This window comes from Podarcis filfolensis (assembly GCF_964270895.1).
Source record: "Podarcis filfolensis genome assembly, chromosome: 15".
Classification (NCBI taxonomy): Eukaryota; Metazoa; Chordata; class Lepidosauria; order Squamata; family Lacertidae; genus Podarcis; species Podarcis filfolensis.
Genome location: NC_139618.1, coordinates 34,443,912 through 34,463,121, shown reverse-complemented (window position 1 = coordinate 34,463,121; position 19,210 = coordinate 34,443,912). Strand labels below are relative to the sequence as shown.

Here is a 19,210-nt window from a genome sequence, read left to right as displayed (position 1 = left end):
GGACAAAACAACTGGTGCAACTTTGTCTCATTATCATGTTCCTGAGCTTTACACCACCTGGAAACAGAGTTTGGCACAAAGAAAGCCCACTGAACAGGACTGATACAATCATGAAAGATTAGAGCATCCAGTTCATTTGTACTGGATGCTCTAAATATGTAAATATGTTTCCTCCCATGTGGTCAAAGCAGCATACATAATGTTCCCAGGAGGTCTCCCATCCAGGTACAGTTCAGACTCAGACCTGCTTGGTTACTGCATAGTGTACCTTGACAACAGACCCAGGTAGAGGCACAGGAGCGGGATTAATCTTGGAAGCAATGGAAAGAAACTGCTCCACAGAAAAACTAGGTGCCTTCACCTTCATGAGAAGAGAGAATCTTCAGACATTCCTTCTCGCCTCTCAAAGAGAAACCGCACATATTGTACAAGTAACACTTGAATTCTGGAGATGGAGGGGCAAGGACCATTAGTGCCAAGGCACTAGTAGCGCAATCCCCATTACTAAGTCAGACTGAGAAGCTGACTATTTAAAAGCAGTCTCCAATGTAATGTAGCAGTCTCCAAACTTTTGGGCCCCTTGGACACCTTTGGAGATGAACTGGAGAAACCCCACACCAAACCAAGCACACATGGCAATATATTATATTGGCTACAACAGAACGCTTCTATCAAGTCTCATTTCAGCAAGGGGAGGAATGAGGGTGGGATCCTGTGGGCAAGCACCTGCTCTAATGTAATGAATGTACTGCCCTTGCTATGCCACAGAGATGATTTGAAGCACATTCCCACCCCATGTCATCTTTACTGACCAATATATTGCCCTCTTTCGTGTTTCTCCTTGGGGTGTTCTTTTTAAAGTTATAGGAATATCTGTCCTAAGAATTGCTGATGACACAATGTTAAATTACAGGTGCAAACCTGCAAACAGAATGATGACACTTATCTCAGAGCAAGGGACTGGGGCTCGATGTATTTCTCCCCTATTTTCTAGTTTTACAACTGAAATGCCCTTTTAGACTTCTTTGCCCAACTGTAATAACTGACATGAATGTGCAAGTCTAAGGCAGAGACAGGAGGCTCCTACAACTTATACTTCTGCTGTCTCCATTAACAAGCACTGGGAACAGAAAAATAGATCAGTATCCTGAAGAAAATGCAGCTCTCAAGTATTCCAAGGGATTGGTCTACATAGCCCAAAGCTGAACAGCCCCCTGCAAATCTAAACCAATCAGCTAATCACACAGGAAGGCCCAGGAGGATCTGGCAAGAATGGGGTAAATCTGTAATATCAGGCATTGACACCCTACCATATAGTGATGGCACTCATAACTGCAGGGAAGCTCACTTTGATGCTGTATCTGGTTCCTGCATACAATTCCGGAGCCAGGGATGGGAGCCTGTGGCTCACCCCATGTGGGACTCCCACTCTTAACAGCCTTGGCCAATAGGGCCAATTTGTCTGGGATGATGGGAGTTGTAGTCCAGCACCATCAGGAAGGCTACACGTTCCGCACGAGCAATTCAACAGTTTGAGGACCATAATTCATTCTTGCATGGATGATACGAGACAAGCCATTTTTGAACCATCAAGTGATAACTTTATCCATGTAGGTATAATCCATTAACCAGTACATACAGAAGTTAGGCCATATTTATTAAAATACAATCTTTAGTAAAAGCTTCCACATTAGAAAGAGGACAGGTAGAGAGGTGTGAGCCCATGAGCCTAAGGTCGCAAAACACTTTACAAATTAGCCTTGCTGTTTCACTTCTCGGGGTCAGTTTCTGAAGTTAATTTTCAGTTTAAAAAAATGACGAACGGGAACAGTTTTCCTCTCCCAAAGCAAGGAGGAATGGAAATCACTGTGGCTCACTATCCGGCCTCTTGTTAGGAGAGAACTCGTTAAGATCAAGCCCAGAAGACCATTAACAAAAAAATGGGCTTTACAGAAAAGACAGCCTCAGATAGCAGAGATTCAAGGAAGAAAAGAAAAGAAATTAAGGCTGGTGATACACTGGCACCAAGAGGGGTGCTGCACTGGTTCTGCCAATGCAGTCTGCATAATGTCGATTCAAGTTTGTGATTGGCCAAGGTGTGCGAGGGGCTCTGCTGCAAAGAGCAAGTAAATGCAGCCAAACTGTCCCAAAACATCCACCATCAAGCCAACACAGGTCAACTATGATAACAAATGCTGAGTAAAACCCTGGGTCTCTCACTTGGCCCATTTCACCCCTGCCCTGGGCTTGGTGTAGGCTTTCTTATCAAGTAATAAATACATTGCAAAAATGGGTTTGAAAGTTGAAGTTGCTGTTGCCCATGAGGAAGCGGCACAGTCAAATATGTCACAAAAGCACAAAAAAGTGAACAGATTGCAAGTCACAAATTGCACTCATGCTCACGGTCCTTGTCGATAAGCCTCGGCTCTGCCCTAGTGGCATTTGGCCCCCTTTGCTACAGCCTGTTGCACAGTAATGGGAGCAAGGAAGACCTCCGTCCCTATAACCGTCCATATGCCTCTCCGGAAAAGAGGGAAGCATTATGGTAGTGATGTCACTTCAGTTACCACGAGACCTAGATCAGAAGATAGCTGTTTGTCGCTGTCCCAGACATATACACCCTCCCAGGATCCCACTGATGTACAACAGCACAGCGTAGCAGTTCCGTCCTGTTGACACCAAAGCTGCTATTCTCACGGCTCCTTCTCTGAGGCTTTTTTTTTTTTTTAGTGATGCTTCTTCTCACCTGTGTGCAGACACACCCACCACAGTTGAGGTACAGAAAAGGCAAGATCAGGGTGGAACTCCAATTGTAGAATAGCATCCCTGCCTCCCAAGACAGAATGGGCCTAAGAGCTCAGGCACCACTGATAGAAAAGACAAGAGATTATTATCAACGTTTTCTGGTATTTAAACAAAACTAGCCAGCAGGGACAAACTCTCCAGTGGGGAGGATGTAGGTCCAGCCAAGAACATTACAAGACACCAAGACGCACAACTTCAGCGGCTAAAACACTTTACACCCAATATAGGACAGGTCAAACTACAGAACTCTGGCACAGCTCCTTGTGCAAAGCAGCAGGTGGTACTTCTGGGCAATGGCACAATGCCATCAACAAGGGCTGCTGGTTTAATACCATGGCAGGGGCACTGCCTAACAGCAGCCATAACACAACACATTGCCAGTGAAAGGGAGCTGCTGACTGTGAAAACAGCTTTTCCACATTATATGGAGAAGCATTGCAAAAGCAACAGAAGCCACTGACCAGAAAACTGACCAGTGCCATGGATAAGCCCTCTCCAAATAAGCTCTGAGACGAGACAGATCTCCAGTTTGTGATGCCACAACAAGCCTCCTTAAATATTTTTGTTTGACAAGTGGCAGTTAAGTGTTGGGTACGAAAATGAGCTGCTGCTTATCTCCTTGGCAAATGTAGTCACAAGATCAAAAGACTCTCCCAGGTTGAGCAAAAGGAAATAATTCCAAGCAGATTCGCAAGCCCAAGCTCACCCTGGGAACTTCTTTGCTCATTCCCTTGGAGCTCCTCTGCTGAACGGGCTGCAGTCCTGCCTTGCTTCCACAACTACCGCGGGACATTTTAGCACACTGAGAAACTCATCGTCACCACTAGATGCAGCGTTGAGACTGACAAGCCAAGTCTTGGTCCCGGCTTGCAACCGTCAGGTGGTCAGGCTGTTTTCTTAGTGTTACGTAAACATACAGCAACAGATACAGAGTGAGTCCACATCTGCTTGCAGGTTTCAGAAAGAAGCAGGGCAGAGAGCCCCACACGGCAGCTATCCACCAGACAGCTAGAGCAGGGAGCCCATTTGGTACCAATGGAAAAAAGTCAGTGTCTATCCTCAGCCTCATAGTACAAGCATCTTGTGGCCCAAGATGCCTTTTTTCAAGAGGAGAAAAAAAAGATTGTTTTAAATTCATGAACCACAACATCATATCCTTTTTCAGTGCATCCAGCCTGGCTGAGGTGGCTATATCCGGAAACAAGGAGTGCCATGGGAAGTCGTAGGAGTGCATCTTTTCACTGCTGTGTCCTGGAGCCCTGAATGCGAATGAAGTCCAGAGCAGGTGGCAGGTTCCAGCCGACGGGGTCACATGATCTCACAGCACGAGTTCTGCTTGCGGGCCTTAAGAGATGGTTTTTAAAAAAAGCACACACACATTGAGAGATTCCCACTTAAATGGTTTTAGCAAGTCAAATCCTCAGAAGCCTCCTTGTACAGAATCTCCTTGTGTCGGTATCAGCTTAGTTTATCCATTTTATCTGTCAAGAATACTTATTATATTCTACCCTTCAGTTTTTAAAAAAATGTCCAGAGGTTCATATATAATAAAAATAGCAAAAAAACAAAACAAACCTCAACAATTATAATCCAAAGAAAGCAAGAGCACATCTGGAAGGCCTCAAGCAAGAAAGCATCCTCCCCAGTCTCCATCGCTTGAGGGTGGGGTAGGAGAGAGTCAAGAGGGCTTCTCCCGATGTGGGAGGAAGTGGTCCATAATGTGCCTGGGTCCCAAGCAGTTTAGGGCTTAAAAAGTGACCACCACCACCATATTGCAGCCCCCCAGAATCACATGCATGGGGATTCCCAAAACCTCATCTAAGTCGGTCTCCTTCGGCTCAGACAGTAAGATTATTAAGGGAGGAATGCGGCTGGTTTATTGATCTGTCCTGATTTCCTAAGTACCAACACTCGGAAACCAGGAAAGGAATTCTGGAGAGATATAGAAATGAAATCCCTAAGGACCATGATAGCTCCTGTCTCTGGAGTGGGGAGGAGAGATGTTCCAGAAGGGAAAAGGCTGGCATGGGAAGGAGCTGCAGGGTAGGCTCCTCACAATACCTGTACCAAGGAAAAGATACATAAGAATAGGGCCAGAGGGCTGCATCCAATGTTAGTCCTAATCCAAGGAGACCCACTGAAATCAACTGACATGAGTAACTTATGTCTGTTGATTTCAATGGGTCTGTTATGAATAGGACTAGCACTGGCTACAAGCCAGAGGAAGCCAAGTGCTAATGTGGGCCGAACCAATATCAAGATGTCTGAGGCATGCAGTAATTGACATTTAGGTCAGGATGATTATTGTTTCATGTTTCCATTTGCAATTCGCAAACTTTTTCAGCAGGAAAAATCTTATTAGTTCCACCCTCCACCTAAATTTCCTGTATTTAAGGGCTCTTTCCATTTCATCTCCAGCTAGGCAGATAATATAATCTAACTGTTCATGATAGACCGGGTTCCATTTCCAATGCAAATACCTGTACAAGAAAGCCATGATTCTCAGACAAAAACACTCATTTGCTGCCCAGTCTTTCCCTTTCCCCCACTTATATGGGTGGTTGTCATTATTTTTATGAAATAAATGAAATTGTTGCAGGAAATTCTGAACAGAATTTGATCACCACATTGTGGAAGGCAGAGACATCTGAAGCCACATTTTATTTTTTTAAGATAGAGGAAAGAGCAAGCCCAACTATTATCAATAGAGAATAGATCATTATCAATTATCTAGCATGTTAATGGAAGCCAAACCTCCCTCTTCCTAAGTGTATGGCAGCCTATTACAATGATCCAGCTGTGTGGATCTGCAAGGAGAATTATACTTTACTCAAGAGAATCTGTTGCTAGAGTCCTAAACATCACAATCCACAAGAGCTTTTCACAGATCCAGGACTAGCAAGAGATATGAGAATTACTTCACACCCTGCCAATTCTCCCCAGGAATTACATGGTAGGTGTCTCACAACACTCGGCTCTAAGAACATACCACCCATGAACACTCTGCTGGAAAGACAGAGGAGACGTCAGTGAGACAAGATAGTTGGGCCTCTGGCCACAATATACTTACAGTTTTGTAGAAGGCTTTTGACTGAGTTCCAAGAACTTCTGATTTGGACACCAAGTCATCCAGCTTCTCTCCTCTTTCTAACAAAGACTCCATGGTATTGTGCTAAGTGAGAAAAGACAAAGCTGAAAGATGGAGGCTGCTCGTGGCCAATAATTATTGCAAGCCCAGCTGCTCAAACTGCAGCAGAGAGCAAGTTTAAGAATCGGCAGAGCCACGGTCACAGAGCTCCCCACCCCTTCGTATTATAAAATAGTAATAAAATGAAAATCTGCTTTCTGGCTTGGAAGGTGCTTATAAAGTATTATTGGTTTTTAAGGCAAGGTTCTTGGACTCTGCACACATCTGGCTCTTACACAGACTAACACTCCATTGCTGTCACCGCTACAAGCATTTATTCGTCCCTTCCTCTCTCACCTTGGCCCCTGCCAAAAAGTGTGTAAATTCCAAACCCAAACTACTCTTAAAAGTGCATGCCTGCTTATACATATAAATAAAAGCTTTTGCCCCGTCTTCTTTCTTTATGTTTGGGGCAAGAATCTGCTTTGTGTCCCCTTCTTTTTCTATCAGCAGGGCTTGATGACATGGAGCTTTTTCAGTGGTGGCCCCTGCTCCTCAGTATTCTCTGCTCAGAGAGGCACACCTGCTGACCTCACTGCTTGCTTTCAGCAAACCTCCCTCATCCTTAGAGCTCATTCCAGTTGCTGCTTTTTTATTGCAATTGGGTTAGCAATCTATTGTTTTAGTGTGGTGTATGTTTTATTCTTGGGTTCATGGTTTTTTGTTTTGTATTTTCATTGTCACCTTCAGACTCTAATTCTAACAACTTACTTGTAAAATGTAAAGGAAATTTTGCCTCACTGTTCAAGAGGGTTTTTTTCCTAATTGACTGAAGAAATAGAGGCTATCTAGTCAACTATTTAAGCATGTTCTCAGAAGAGTGGGGAAGCCAACTGTGTTCAAAAAGTGTAGCAGGAACAATACTTATATTTTAATTTGTCCAACACTTAAGCAGATGACTCTGTTTTCAGATGCTTAAGACTTAATGAACATTAATATTTAGGCTTAAGTTGCCAATAATCATTATCTAGGCTTGGTAAGTTTTTACACAGATCTGCAAAGAAACAACACCTCAAAGTTTCAGCACTTAACCCAGAGAAGTAATTCTCTGCTCCCTAAGTGCAGCAGAGAAAGCAACACTGTTTTAAGATTTAATATATGTTAAATAGTTCCCTTCTTAGCTGCTTTAATATTCTGTAGAGATCTTAGAAGCTCAGTTTAACTCCCAGCCTCTGGCACATTGCTTGAGATGGGAATAGGAATCAGGATTCCAAACAGCCATACACTGAAGCATTTGCTCATCACCACAATTCACCACAATCAGGACATCCCTAAATTGTGGGGGAGGTAGCAACTAAAGCATGATTGCAAAACAGGATAGTCAAGACAATTCTGTTCTGCCACACAAGAAACACTAGGCTCATTATAAGAGATTGATTCAGATACTAATGACATCATAAACAAAGGGTGTTTATTATAAGAGATTGATTCAGATACTAATGACATCATAAGCAAAGGGTGTTCCTAGCTAAAGTAGTAGTCATGACCTAGTTCCATCTGACTGCATCACTGTTCTCAGCTTAGCTCAGGGCTTCTCAACCAGCTTACAGAATCACAAGTGCCCGATTAAAAGACTGGTGCAGTAACTCACACACTGTACTAATGCTGAAGAGAGCACCCTTCAAAGAAGAAAGGGGAAAACTAAGGGTTTGTTTGTATAGCTTTCACAGCTTTGTGGGACAACATATCCTAATAATGCTGTTGTAGTCTCTGATGCTCTGGGGACCAAGGTACAGCAAATTCTGTATTGTCCTTCATTTTCTAAGCGGTCATGAGAAAGTCATCAAGACATTGGACTACAACTTCCATCAGCTCCAGCCAGCAGGGCCAACCAGCAGTGAAGCACCAGGTTGAGAGACTTGGATTAACACAACATGTGCCAATTCTACAAGATTTCTATCAGAGTTGCCCCTTACCAGAATGACTTTGGTCTCATCCAGCTCGGCTTGCACTTTTGTCATTGCGTCTGCATCACGAGGATTCTTAAAGGGGAACACATCACATTGTTATAGGAGGCCAAAGTTGAGAAACTGGAGATCATCATTAGGACATTAATTCCTTAACGGAATAATCAGAAAGTAGATTCTTCCAACTGTGCCAAGCTACATATATGACCCAAATAAAAAACTTCAACATTTTGGCACTGAAGATTTTGATAAAACAGTATTTCTTCCCTCTGCTAGAAATATTAAAAGTTCTCTGTACTCTTCCCAGAGAGCAGCCTCTTCTCATATAACATAGTAAAAACTAGATTAAGTCATGCAATTAGGACTATGGCTGCTAGCATGCAATACATGTGATCAATTAAGACATGCTTTCCCCCCCTAAACACACACACACACACACACAAACAAAAACAGAATAGTACTAAAACAAATACACATTGAAAGGCAAGTTAAAATCATGTACCAGACAACATTAAAGCTTCTTTGCTTTAAATGTCTAGCCCAGTTCAGTCATACCTGGTATTTACTAAGGTAACCATCCAAAGCTGTGTAGTTTATTGTTGCCGGGGTTCCAGAAGGCCAGTCTATCCTATTAACTTGCCTGGAAAATTCATCCAGCACCTACAATACAAACTGACAGTAAGAATTCAACTGCCCTCTCACTCATGAGAGCAACCTAGACCAAGATTCTCAAAGTTCCCCAATACCATAATTGCCAATTGCAGACAAGTGACATCCAGTTTCTGTGTTCTCTACCGGAACACACACCTTCCTCAATAAGAAATGTTAATAAATACTCAAAGTAGTTCCAAGATCCAGAATAAGTTCATGGTCAGTAACAAATCAAAACCAGTCTCCAATTTTATGCCCTTAACAAGGAGGACAATCTAAGTGGATCCAAGGTAGTCCTATCTTTGAAACTAAACAGGTCTCTTTCCTTGTATTTACCAGGCTCAAACTGCCTGGGAAGAAAGCAAATGATTCACCTTAAACAAACAAAATAGTTGAACATCAAATGGCCCCAGAGCCAATCCCCTATTCAGGTATCACATCAATCACGAAAAGAAGCTAAGGTATAGTTTTATGTCTGGTCTGACCAACCATGGTTTGTAATTGGCTAGGTATATTTTCCAATAAACAAACCATAGATATATGGCCATCCCTCTGCCTCCAAAAGCTGCTGCACCATGGGGATTGGAGTTAACTTATGAAGCCTAAATGGAAAAAAAGAAGACAAGAATATCTAAACAGATTTTTCTGTTGTGTATTTGAAGCTCAAACCTTGGGAAGGGAAGGGCTGAAAGTTTTCAGCTGAACTGGAGAAGGGAGAGGGCAGTGAGGAGTGGGGGTGGTCATTTTGCCTAAACCAGGCATAGGCAAACTCGGCCCTCCAGATGTTTTGGGACTACAACTCCCATCATCCCTAGCTAACAGGACCAGTGGTCAGGGATGATGGCAGCTGTAGTCCCAAAACATCTGGAGGGCCGCGTTTGCCTAAGCCTGGTCTAAATCCTAAGCTGGAGTTCTAAACTATGGTTAGAGAAAACCATGCTTTGGTGTGATGCCCCAATTGAACTAATGTTTTACCTGTAATGGAGCCAAGCAATATTTATATGCAGAGTATTATGCATTGCCAGGTAAAGTACAACAGCATAGAAAATGTGGTATAAAATTTTGCACTACAACTACAGGACACCATCACATTAAAATCCAATCAGTAGTCCAAATAAAATTAACTCTCATAATAGAAGGCATTAAGGACCAGTAAAGCTCAAGGTAAATAAAGAAGGCTTTAGCATGTGCTGAAACTTTAAGAGCCTTAGCTCATACCTTATTTTGGGATGGGGGTAGGCCATTCCAAAGTGCCACCACAGGAAAGGCCCATAGTCCAGCTTCAAAACTTCTATACTATGCTCTCTTGCAGCTCAGCTGCAGAATCATAGGTCATGTCCCGGTATGCCCCACAGAGGACCTTAAGGTCCATAAATAGCAACACCCTAGAGATCCCGGGCCCTAAGGAAGTTAGATTAGCCTCAACCAGAGCCAGGGCCTTTTCAACACTGGCTCTGGCCTGGTGGAACGCTCATGAGACCCTGCGGGATCTGATTTCTTTCCGCAGGGCCTGTAAGACAGAGTTGTTCCGCCTGGCCTTTGGCTTGGAATCAATTTGATTCCCTCCTCTCTCTTTCTTTTTTCCTTTCTCCTCCTGTGATGAGGTTGCATTTTAATGTTTTAATGTTGTATTTGAATCTTGTTTTTAAGTTTTATTTCAATCAACTTGTTTTTATTATTGGTTGTTAGCCGCCCTGAGCCCGGTCTTGGCTGGGGAGGGCAGGGTATAAATAAAATTTATTATTATTATCTTGGTTGAACCTGGTACTTACCTTATCCAACAAGGTGAAACACACCCGGGATGGATACTCATTGTCTGCAATCAGCACTCCAGCCAATCCGTCATTCCGCACATAAACATGGCAGAGATACTCTGAAGTGAAGAGAAAGATGAACAACTCATGTTTTGTCCCAATAAAGTTGCTTAGTGTCTGAATACTAGATAGATAACAAGTTTATTTGGGGACACCTCTGTTTTAGCATGCACTTTATTTAGGCATGCACATGTTGAACTTATCAACTCCCAAGTCTTTAGTCAAGATTCACTTTGAAAGAATGAATGGAATTCCCCCACTGCAGGACTGAGGCAGCTTCCAAGCACAAGGAAGAATTGTGTTTGGGTAGCACTGAATTGTGCACAGCACAGGGGAAAAAATCCTTCATAGCACAGAGAATGTAGAACCCCCATCAGTAGCACTGTGAATAAAGCTTGAGAAAGGAATAATTTAAATTTTGAGAAAGGGATAATTCAAATCGTTGAGAGCAGATCAAAGGTCTACCCAGTCAAGCACTCTGTTCGCACAATGGCCAGATACCTACAGGAAGTCTGAACAGGGACATGAGTCCAGCCGCACTCTACCCGCTTATGAATGCCAGCAAGCAATTGGCATTCGGAGGCATTCTGTCTCCACCACATATTATACAGCCATCATGGGTAGCAGCCATTGACAGACTTATCCTCCATAATTTTGTCTAAACCCTTTAAAAGTCATCCAGCTTGGTAGCCAATGCTTTCATAGTTTTAATTATGTGCTTCCTTTTGTCTTTTCCTTCCAACATTTGGCTTCATTGGGTGGCTCCATGTTCTAATAGTAAGAGAGGAGAAAAACATTTCTCTGTCCGCTTCCTCCACGCAATGCATTATTTCATAAACACTGCATGCTTTTTTCTAAACAAAAAACTCATGATCCTTCAGCCCCATGATCATTCTGGTTGCCGTTCCCAACCCTACAATATGTTTTTTGAGGTGTGGCATCCAGAACGGCATGCAATATTCCAAGTGCGGTCACACTATTGATTTGTATAATGGTATTTATTCATAATTTTATTTTCAACTCCCTTCCAATGATCCCCAACATGGAATTTGCCTTCTTCACAGCTGCCACACACTGGGGTATCTAGTGCTGTACCAAAAATGAATTTTCCGTGAACCAGGAAATAGAGGCAAAGGAATGCAGACCAAGGAGAGATGGTTTGCCCTTCTAGGTTCCAAGATTTCTCCTGCCTCCATTTTCTAAATAAAATTTTCAAACCGTAAGAAAAAAGTAATGAACGAAAAATATAAGAAACAGTAACTGACATAGACTTTGTCACTATTTCGTAACAGGATATTGATAAATTATCTATACATATATGTAAATAAATGAACCGTATTTTTCGGCCCATAGGGCGCGCCTAGTTTTTTTGGGGGGAAATAAAGAAAAATTTTTTTATCCCCCCCCCCCGCAAGCAGTGGGAGGGCTGCGCGAAGCCCGAAGCCTGGGGGCGCTGAGCTCAGCGCGCCCCTAGGCTTCGGGGTGCGGGCAGCTCTCCACAAGCTGTGGGAGAGCTGTGCGAAACCGCGCAGCTCTCCCACGGCTTGTGGATAGCTTCCTGAAGCCTGGAGAGCGAGAGGGGTGGGTGCGCACCCACCCCTCTCGCTCTCCAGGCTTCAGTGAAAGCCTGCATTCGCCCCATAGGACACACACACATTTCCACTTCATTTTCTGCTTCGCGCAGATCTCCGCAAGCCGCGGGAGCCCGGCGTGGGCTCCCACGGCTTGCAGAGATCTGTGTGAAGCCTGGAGAGCGAGAAGGGTCGGTGCGCACCGACCCCTCTCGCTCTCCAGGCTTCAGCGAAAGCCTGCATTCGCCCCATAGGACGCACACACATTTCCCCTTCATTTTTGGAGGGGGAAAAGTGCGTCCTATGGGGCGAAAAATACGGTATGTATATTTAGATGTATAGAAACAAAGTACTGTAATGATTACCATGCAACAAAAGTTAATATCCTTAAATAGGGTTGGACAAAAAGAGAGTAAGAAGAAAAAAAAGATACAAAACAGCAGTTGATCAAATTGCCCCTAATAATAAGCATCTTTGCAAAACATCCTGTACCTTATTGTTCCAGTAATAAATTTTTAAAACTCTGTGTGAACCAATAGGAGAGACAACAAAAGTCTTACTTTGCCCATCTAAGCTATGTCCCATACTCACATGCACTACTCATCGGGGGACAGGGTGCACGTGTTAATCTTTCTCCATCTATAGCTAATGGTGCTGCCATCAATAAATGGAATAATATTTCTGTCATGTGGGAGTACCATATCTTCCACATATCCTAAAAGGACAAGTATGGGGTCCCTAGATAACTCAAATCCTACGATTTTTTGATAAACTATTTCAGCTATCCCATGTTTTTACCATATCAGCACATATCTCAGTATTCTCCAAATCTTCATTAGAATAAACTGCTGTAAACAGTGGCAAGCCAAAATTTTCTTGGATTTTTCTTTTTTCTTGAAGACACCATATTGTACACAACTCAATGAGACACTGAACTGCATAAATATAATCCAAGTCCTTTCTGCTCCAGTGCCAGTGATTATTGTTGAGGTGTATGTTGATAATTTGTCTTCCTCTAATTCATCAGCAGTGTCAACTATTAAATCATGCTTTCAAATGGGCCTGTTTGATAAAACCATTTAAAACTTGGGAGCATCATGCCTCCCCACCTCCACCCCCCACAAAGTGACTGATATAATGTATTCACTACAAGCTTTGCTTTTTACCTGCCCAAGCTTCTAGGATTTCACCACATATTGTCACCTAGCCATCAAGCTTTCACTGCAGCCAGGAGGGCTAGCTGCTTGCTCTGGCTTGAAAAACGTAGTAGGGTTGTGTGTTATAAGTTCTTAACTTTGACATTCTTTCATTCTTATTTTTTTTAAGCAGTGCTTAAGTACATGGAAGCTCTATAAAGAGAAGTTCAAGAATAGTACACAAGAAGACTAAGCCAGAAGGAATCTCAGCACACTGAGGTGGAAGACACAGTAATGATTATACAGCCATTTATTGACTATGATGGACAGAGTAAATCAGACCACATGAAGGAAAATTGTAGCCAACTCAGAGGCCAGAGTTTGTGTTCCCACTGGGAGTAATCCTGAAACGAAGGAGAGGCAGCTTGGTTGCCAGACAGGTTTCTGCAGCTCCTCAGCTAAACATCATTCAGTGTATGACTTGGTGGAGATTCAGTGTGGACTGCCCCTCAGTTCCTGCTACAACCACTTGCTTCACAGGAATCACAATACTTAACAGCAAATACTAATATGTCCAGGATTACTCAAACTAATATAATGTGAAGTGCTTTTCTAAACAAAAATTAGCTTTTTTGGTAGAGCCTTCCAGGCAGTCGCTTGAACATATGGAAGATTTAAAATGTGTAGAGGTGTGGCCATGTACACAGTAGCTCCACCCATGGGGTGTGTTTGACATGCACATCATTCAGATGGAAACTTGAAGTGTCTCTTGCTGCCCATTTTTACTGCCTCACCAAAGCAGGATTAAGTCATGTCATCCTGTAACTTAGATGGCAATGGCCAGCTCTGAAGATGCTCACTGCTTATAAGGATATGAATTTAAACTATGCTTTAAAACCCAACCAACTTAGTCCAAGGGTAAAAATAATTCAAGCAAGAGAACTGCAAAAATATTTATTCGCCTGAACAGCAGAGCCAACACATCGTTTTCTTTCTGCTAGAGAAACAGTAATCGCGTGAAAGATGCATGCCTCAATTCCAACCTACGTATCTTTGAAAGTTTGCAAATTTGCATCCTTAACTCTTAGTATAGCCTTCCCAAGCCTGATGTCCTTCAGATGTTCTGGACTACAATTCTCAGCCAGCACAGTCATGCTGTGAGTTGTAAATGGCACCAAGTCCCAACATGATGGGAGATGTAGTCCAAAATATCTGGAGAATACCAGGTTGGGGAAGGCTGTCTTAGTACAGCCCAGACCTCTGTAAACTCTTACCTTGCTCCTTTACAGAAGCTCTGGTGCCAGGTTCTGAACGCTCTACTATCAGCTGACTTGTGAAGGTCATAAATTCCTGAACACTGAAAACAAAAGAGGCATGCCTCAATATTAGTCAGCAAAGCTCCCCAAGATTACCAAATGGATTACTTAAGAGCCATATATATCCCACAGAGGAATGTAATTTTACTAGCAGCTACAATGCAAATAAACTCACTGCAACACATCTGTTAATAGGAAAATAACCACAGGAAAAACTACTATTTAAAATCGTCATTCTCCAAACAGACTCTAAAAGTGCAAGGCTTCATTAGTTTTTTCAAAAGCAGCCTCCAAGTCTACAATTCATCAAAACTGCAAGTGTCAATAGATACATGTATCCATTCAACTAAAGCATTGCTGTCAAATATTTTGGTCCCAGTCTCTGCCTATGAGCCATATGTATAACTGCTGCCTAAACCATGTTGTAGTAAAACTAAAAGCTTGTTCAAAGAAATACATGAGCAGAGACAAGATGGATTCTGAGTTGCTGCAGCAGTTCTCATTCCATGTAATTCTGATTAAAAATATAGCTTTGTTGCAATGGCTCTAATATTCAAGAGCCGAATTCTAAGCACTGTAAGATTAATGGCATGATATTTACCTGGGTACATACACTTAACTAGGGCTGGGCAATGTCAGCTTTTCAAAATTGCGATGTATCACCAGCCAAACATTGTGATCTGGTGATACATTGCGATGCTGAAACCTGGCCAAGTCAGGGCTGCTTGTTGCTGCCGCCCAGCACTGGGAGTGGAGGGACTCTCTCTTGGCAGCAGCATCAGGCAACCTTGCCCAGCTTTGCAAGGCACGGGGTGCAATCCACCCCAGCGCCTTGGGGAGAGGGGCCTCCTGATGCTGATGCTGCAGCTGAGCTCTGGGCCCGACGGCAGCATCAGGCAGCCTCAACACCATTCTGCAAGGATTAGGGGTGCAAGCCAACCCAGTGCCTGATGGAGTGGGGGCTGCTTGATGCTGCTGCCTACTTCACTCAGGCGGCCGAGCTCCCTCTTTCTCCCACTCCACCTCCACTGGCACAAGCTGGAGATAGGGGGTCTGATCAGCTGAAAGTAGGCTTCCTCAAACTGCCCACTTCTCAGCTGATCAAGACCACACCACCTCTGACTCACGCGGTATGAGGGCCAGAGGCGATGGCAGTTTCAGAGGGATATCATGGGTGAAATTGCCATGGCTCATGAGTCCTTCTACGAACTGGTGCCAACTGGACTCAGGAGCAGCGGTGATTTCACCCACGATATACTGCCCGGTGAAGATGCCATTGCAATCTAGCCATCATACTGATCCTGGGCAATTGATACATCACCCAGGCCTACACTTAACATCAATAAACTCCATTAATGGAAAAGGTTAGGTGAGCACACTCAAAGCTGTTTATGTTAGACTTACAAGTGAAAGGGGCAGCATTTTGAGAGCAAAGCACGTCTGTTCAGATTGGCACAAGTATCAAACCTTTTTAACAAATAGTAAAATTCTTAATGAGAAGTAACATTCTTCTAAATAAGATCATAGGTGCTTAGACTTATCATAACCTTTGTTGAGATAACAAAAAATACACATATTTTTTGCCAACTCTCAAACCAGAATGACTTCATTAGAATTCACTACCCTGAATTCCATTCAACAAAGCCAAAGGGGACCCTACAGTACAAATTCAAGTCCTTGAAGAGGACAGAGAAGAGCATCAGAGGAAAGTACCCCAGTAGTCATTCTGAGGCACTGGAAACATACCTGGATCTCTGGAAAAAGCTAAATGATGACACATCATAGGCAGCTTTCAGTAAATGCACTTTGGGATCTCCTTTGTAAAGGACACTTAAACTGTAAAGCTTCATCCTTTTATTGACTTAAGCCTCTTTGATTCTCAACAACCTGAGCAAAGGAAGAAAAAGAAAAGCACAAAAATAAGGTAAGATAAAGAGAAAACAGCAGCAGTAAGATACAATACTATGAGGAATGGATATCAACATGCGCTCCAGACTAGATTTCTATAGGCTCCAAACCTACTTCATTTACACACTGGGAAATGGAGCAGAGAAAGACTAAAAGTTCACACAGCAACTCTATACACACTTACTGAGGAAGGCATGATATACAATTACATCACTAGTCTGAGAAAACATTCATCACAGATAAACATACGAAAAACTACAAGCACTCACTCATTATTTCAGAGATGCTCAAAGACCAAGGTTTCAATCAGGGAAACCGAAACCTGTGGACCACCAAATGTTGCTGAACATTTGAAAACATAAGCTGCAAGTCAACCAGAGGCTCAAGCAGGAGTGCTGGGATTGTCTGAAAGCAAAAGCGCTTCCAAACAGCGCTGCACTGCACTTTGAAGTTCCAAGAATTGGGATTTCAAAGCACTGCATCCCATGACATCACAATGACACCTGGTGACTGACAAGTGGGAAGGCTGATCCACCCATCAAATATGGCCTACTGGGAGGTGCGGCGATAATGATCTGGCTCACCAGCCAGAAAAGATGTCCCAACATAGTAAAGCAATCAATTTTCAAATGGTACCAAGGTACCAAGATTCCTTGCTGTTTCGCTGCATGGCTGCAATCTTACTGAAGCGCAAGACTCACGGAACCAAGTGGGCCTCACTTCTATGCTTAGGACAGCTACCCTCCTCTGAAAGCAAGACGGAAAGAGAAAAGACTATTTGGTCACAGACAATGGACAGTCACTGCCGGCAGAAAATGACGGACTAGAGCCCTGGGATTCAAGTGCTGGGTCGGGTGTCAGGACCCACTAGTGGGTCGCTGTCTGATCCAAGGTGCAACAAGAACACAACCACCATGGAAACATATGGTCAGAGATGAACGCATATTTGGATTAGAAGTGGGCAGTGGTTGGGCAAATGCAGCCAGGTGGGCGGGGTATGTATGTATAAATATTATTATTATTATTCCTGGGCATGAAAAGATACCTGGACTAGAAGGGCAAATCAGAGAGGCCCCACAGCAAGGGTGGAGAACCCATGTGTACCTCCAGCTCTCTCTGTCCCACCAGCAATAACCCCTCCCCAAGCAACATCTGGAGAGCCTCAAGAGCCCCCACCACCGGACTAAAGCCTAGTGGCAGGGCGCATGCGCTGCAGAGGCCTCCCACCCCCAACCCCCGGTTCAGCCTCCAATCGAAGGCCTCGGGTGACGAGAAAGGCCCTTTCTCCGCCCGAGGCCCTTTAAGAGCCTCTGGGGGAGCAAGCGGGGTAAAGCGGAGGGGCGTCACCTGTGAGCCAGGATAAAGCGCCTCGCTGCGCCCCTGAGGGAGAGAGCCCAGCTTTAGGTCTGTCGCCTCAGCTTTTCGTACAGCGCCGAGCACACGGCCGGGCGAGGAGCAGCGACGGGCGGGAGGGCCTTCTCGGCCCCCGCCTGGGCTCTGCGAGGTCCCCCGCCGGCCACCTCCCTCCCTCCCTCCCTCCCTCAGCCGACGACGTCGACAGGTCAACGGCCAAGCGCGCGCCTCGCTCACCTCACGGCACGGGGAGCTCCGATTCTGCTCCGGGCGGCGCCCCCTCCCACGTCACGTCACGTCTCGCCTCTCAAGGCTCCCCGAGCGGCTCGGAGGCGAATGAACGAAGCGGAAGCTTTGGACGACCCGGATGTGGAGCCCGGAGCGGAAGTGCCGGCGAGTCTCCATAGAGGTAGGAATATTACAAGAGTGACACTAGTCTGTTGACGTGGAGATGGAGTTGTTTTGGGGAGCGGGGGGCTTTCCCCTTTCCCTTTCTGTTTAATCGTCGGAAAGTTAAGTCGACGAGGCGGAGAGTCAGTTTCTAACGCACTTCCTGGTAGCTCTTGGGGAACTCTCCCCTCTGGAAAAGATAGTCACTAGAGTGAACTCGGAAGCTAGTAGACCCAGTGCGAATCTACTCGTTATAAGTTTTGTGGGGACCGTCGCGGGAGCGCATTGGCCGTATTGCGCGTGCGTCAGAACTCGCTTTGACTCAAGGGGCTGCAGTCGCAATGGTTCAACGAGTGAGGCTTCCGGTTCGCTTTTGCAATCAGGCACAATCCTCCATGTGCGGGGCAAGAGCGGTGGTAAATATATAGGAACTGGTGCAAAAAAAAAAAAATTTAAAAAGGAAATCGGTGTTTTTAAATAACCGTGCCCACTTCACAGCCGCATTCACCCCACAAAGATACAACAGAAGCTTGACAACGACAGAGGCATTTTCGCTTTTAAGGCAGCTGTGCACGCAGAAATTCAGCTGGTAGAAATGTAGTGTTGATTTTCTACCTGTGTGGAGTTAGGGCATAGCAGTGTACTTTTTATTATTTCGTTGTTGCAGTGCTCCACTTAACAAAACACGTAGGACGAAAACTACATAGGGTTTTTTTAAAATGAGGTTGTGACTTTTAAACGTCGTCCACTCGCTGTTTGTGTTGAATCTGAACAGTGCACTCCCATATGTCTACTCAAAAGTAAGCGTTGCTGGATTCCATGAGGCTTGTCCCAGATAGGTGAGCCTAGAAATATTGTCTGTGTTCTCTAAATGTAAACGCACACAAACACTAAAATGCAGGAATTTTTAAAAATGTTTTTTTAAAAAAGCTATTAAACTTGGACTTGCAACTGAGCTGCATTTAATAGCGGTTTAGCAATCAATCCCTCGTCCTAGGGAACTCTGAGAAATGTGGCTCTGTGAAGAGAACAGGGGCCTCCTAACAAGCACCCTTAAGAAACTACAGTTCCCATGATTCTTTGGCAGATGCTGACCACTGGAATTGGTCTGGCTCAGGAGGTTCATAGGGGCAGCTGTGTGGACCTAGGCGATTTCCATTGATGCCACTCCT

At 44.2% G+C, this 19,210-nt stretch overlaps 2 protein-coding genes across 11 annotated transcripts in view; one reads left to right on the top strand and one right to left on the bottom strand.

Annotated features, from left to right (window-relative positions):
* Positions 1 to 1,578: 1,578 nt before the first annotated feature.
* Positions 1,579 to 18,026, bottom strand: YKT6 (YKT6 v-SNARE homolog). Of its 6 annotated transcripts, XM_083589146.1 has the most exons (9): positions 17,643 to 17,837; positions 16,849 to 17,042; positions 16,134 to 16,274; positions 14,346 to 14,428; positions 10,323 to 10,423; positions 8,455 to 8,559; positions 7,909 to 7,974; positions 5,876 to 5,977; positions 1,579 to 4,149 (listed from the first exon to the last, which is right to left on the bottom strand). In XM_083589146.1, the coding sequence occupies exons 3-9, from the start codon at positions 16,235 to 16,237 to the stop codon at positions 4,114 to 4,116; spliced, it is 597 nt and encodes a 198-aa protein (XP_083445272.1). In that variant the 5' UTR covers positions 16,238 to 16,274; positions 16,849 to 17,042; positions 17,643 to 17,837; the 3' UTR covers positions 1,579 to 4,113. The 6 variants fall into 6 exon arrangements, 5 of the variants coding, with proteins under 5 accessions (XP_083445272.1, XP_083445268.1, XP_083445269.1 ...); XR_014542141.1 differs by lacking the exons at positions 16,849 to 17,042; positions 17,643 to 17,837 and adding an exon at positions 17,886 to 18,016 and having other exon boundaries at positions 5,876 to 7,377; positions 7,430 to 7,974; XM_083589142.1 differs by lacking the exons at positions 16,849 to 17,042; positions 17,643 to 17,837 and adding an exon at positions 17,886 to 18,026.
* Positions 17,051 to 19,210, top strand: part of GCK (glucokinase) — a 49,921-nt gene continuing 47,761 nt past the window's right edge. For 2 of the 5 annotated variants that reach the window (XM_083588806.1, XM_083588805.1), the window contains exon 1: positions 17,967 to 18,057. Coding sequence is in view for 2 of the 5 variants with exons in the window: in XM_083588807.1 (XP_083444933.1) it covers positions 18,016 to 18,057 (42 nt within the window). In the remaining 3 variants the exon portion in view is untranslated. Of the gene's footprint in view, positions 17,223 to 17,956; positions 18,058 to 19,210 lie in introns of those variants that run through there. The other 3 variants (XM_083588808.1, XM_083588803.1, XM_083588807.1) reach the window with 3 other exon arrangements.

What these genes read in the sequence shown, in the direction of transcription:
- YKT6 (XM_083589142.1), bottom strand. Translation starts at nt 16,237, where the DNA reads ATGAAGCTTTACAGTTTAAGTGTCCTTTACAAAGGAGATCCCAAAGTG. An exon ending in GTTTCACCTTGTTGGATAAG is followed by an intron (nt 8,560 to 10,322) that starts GTAAGTACCAGG and finishes TTTGTATTGTAG; the next exon opens with GTGCTGGATGAATTTTCCAG. An exon ending in ATGAGACCAAAGTCATTCTG is followed by an intron (nt 5,978 to 7,908) that starts GTAAGGGGCAAC and finishes TTTCTCACTTAG; the next exon opens with CACAATACCATGGAGTCTTT.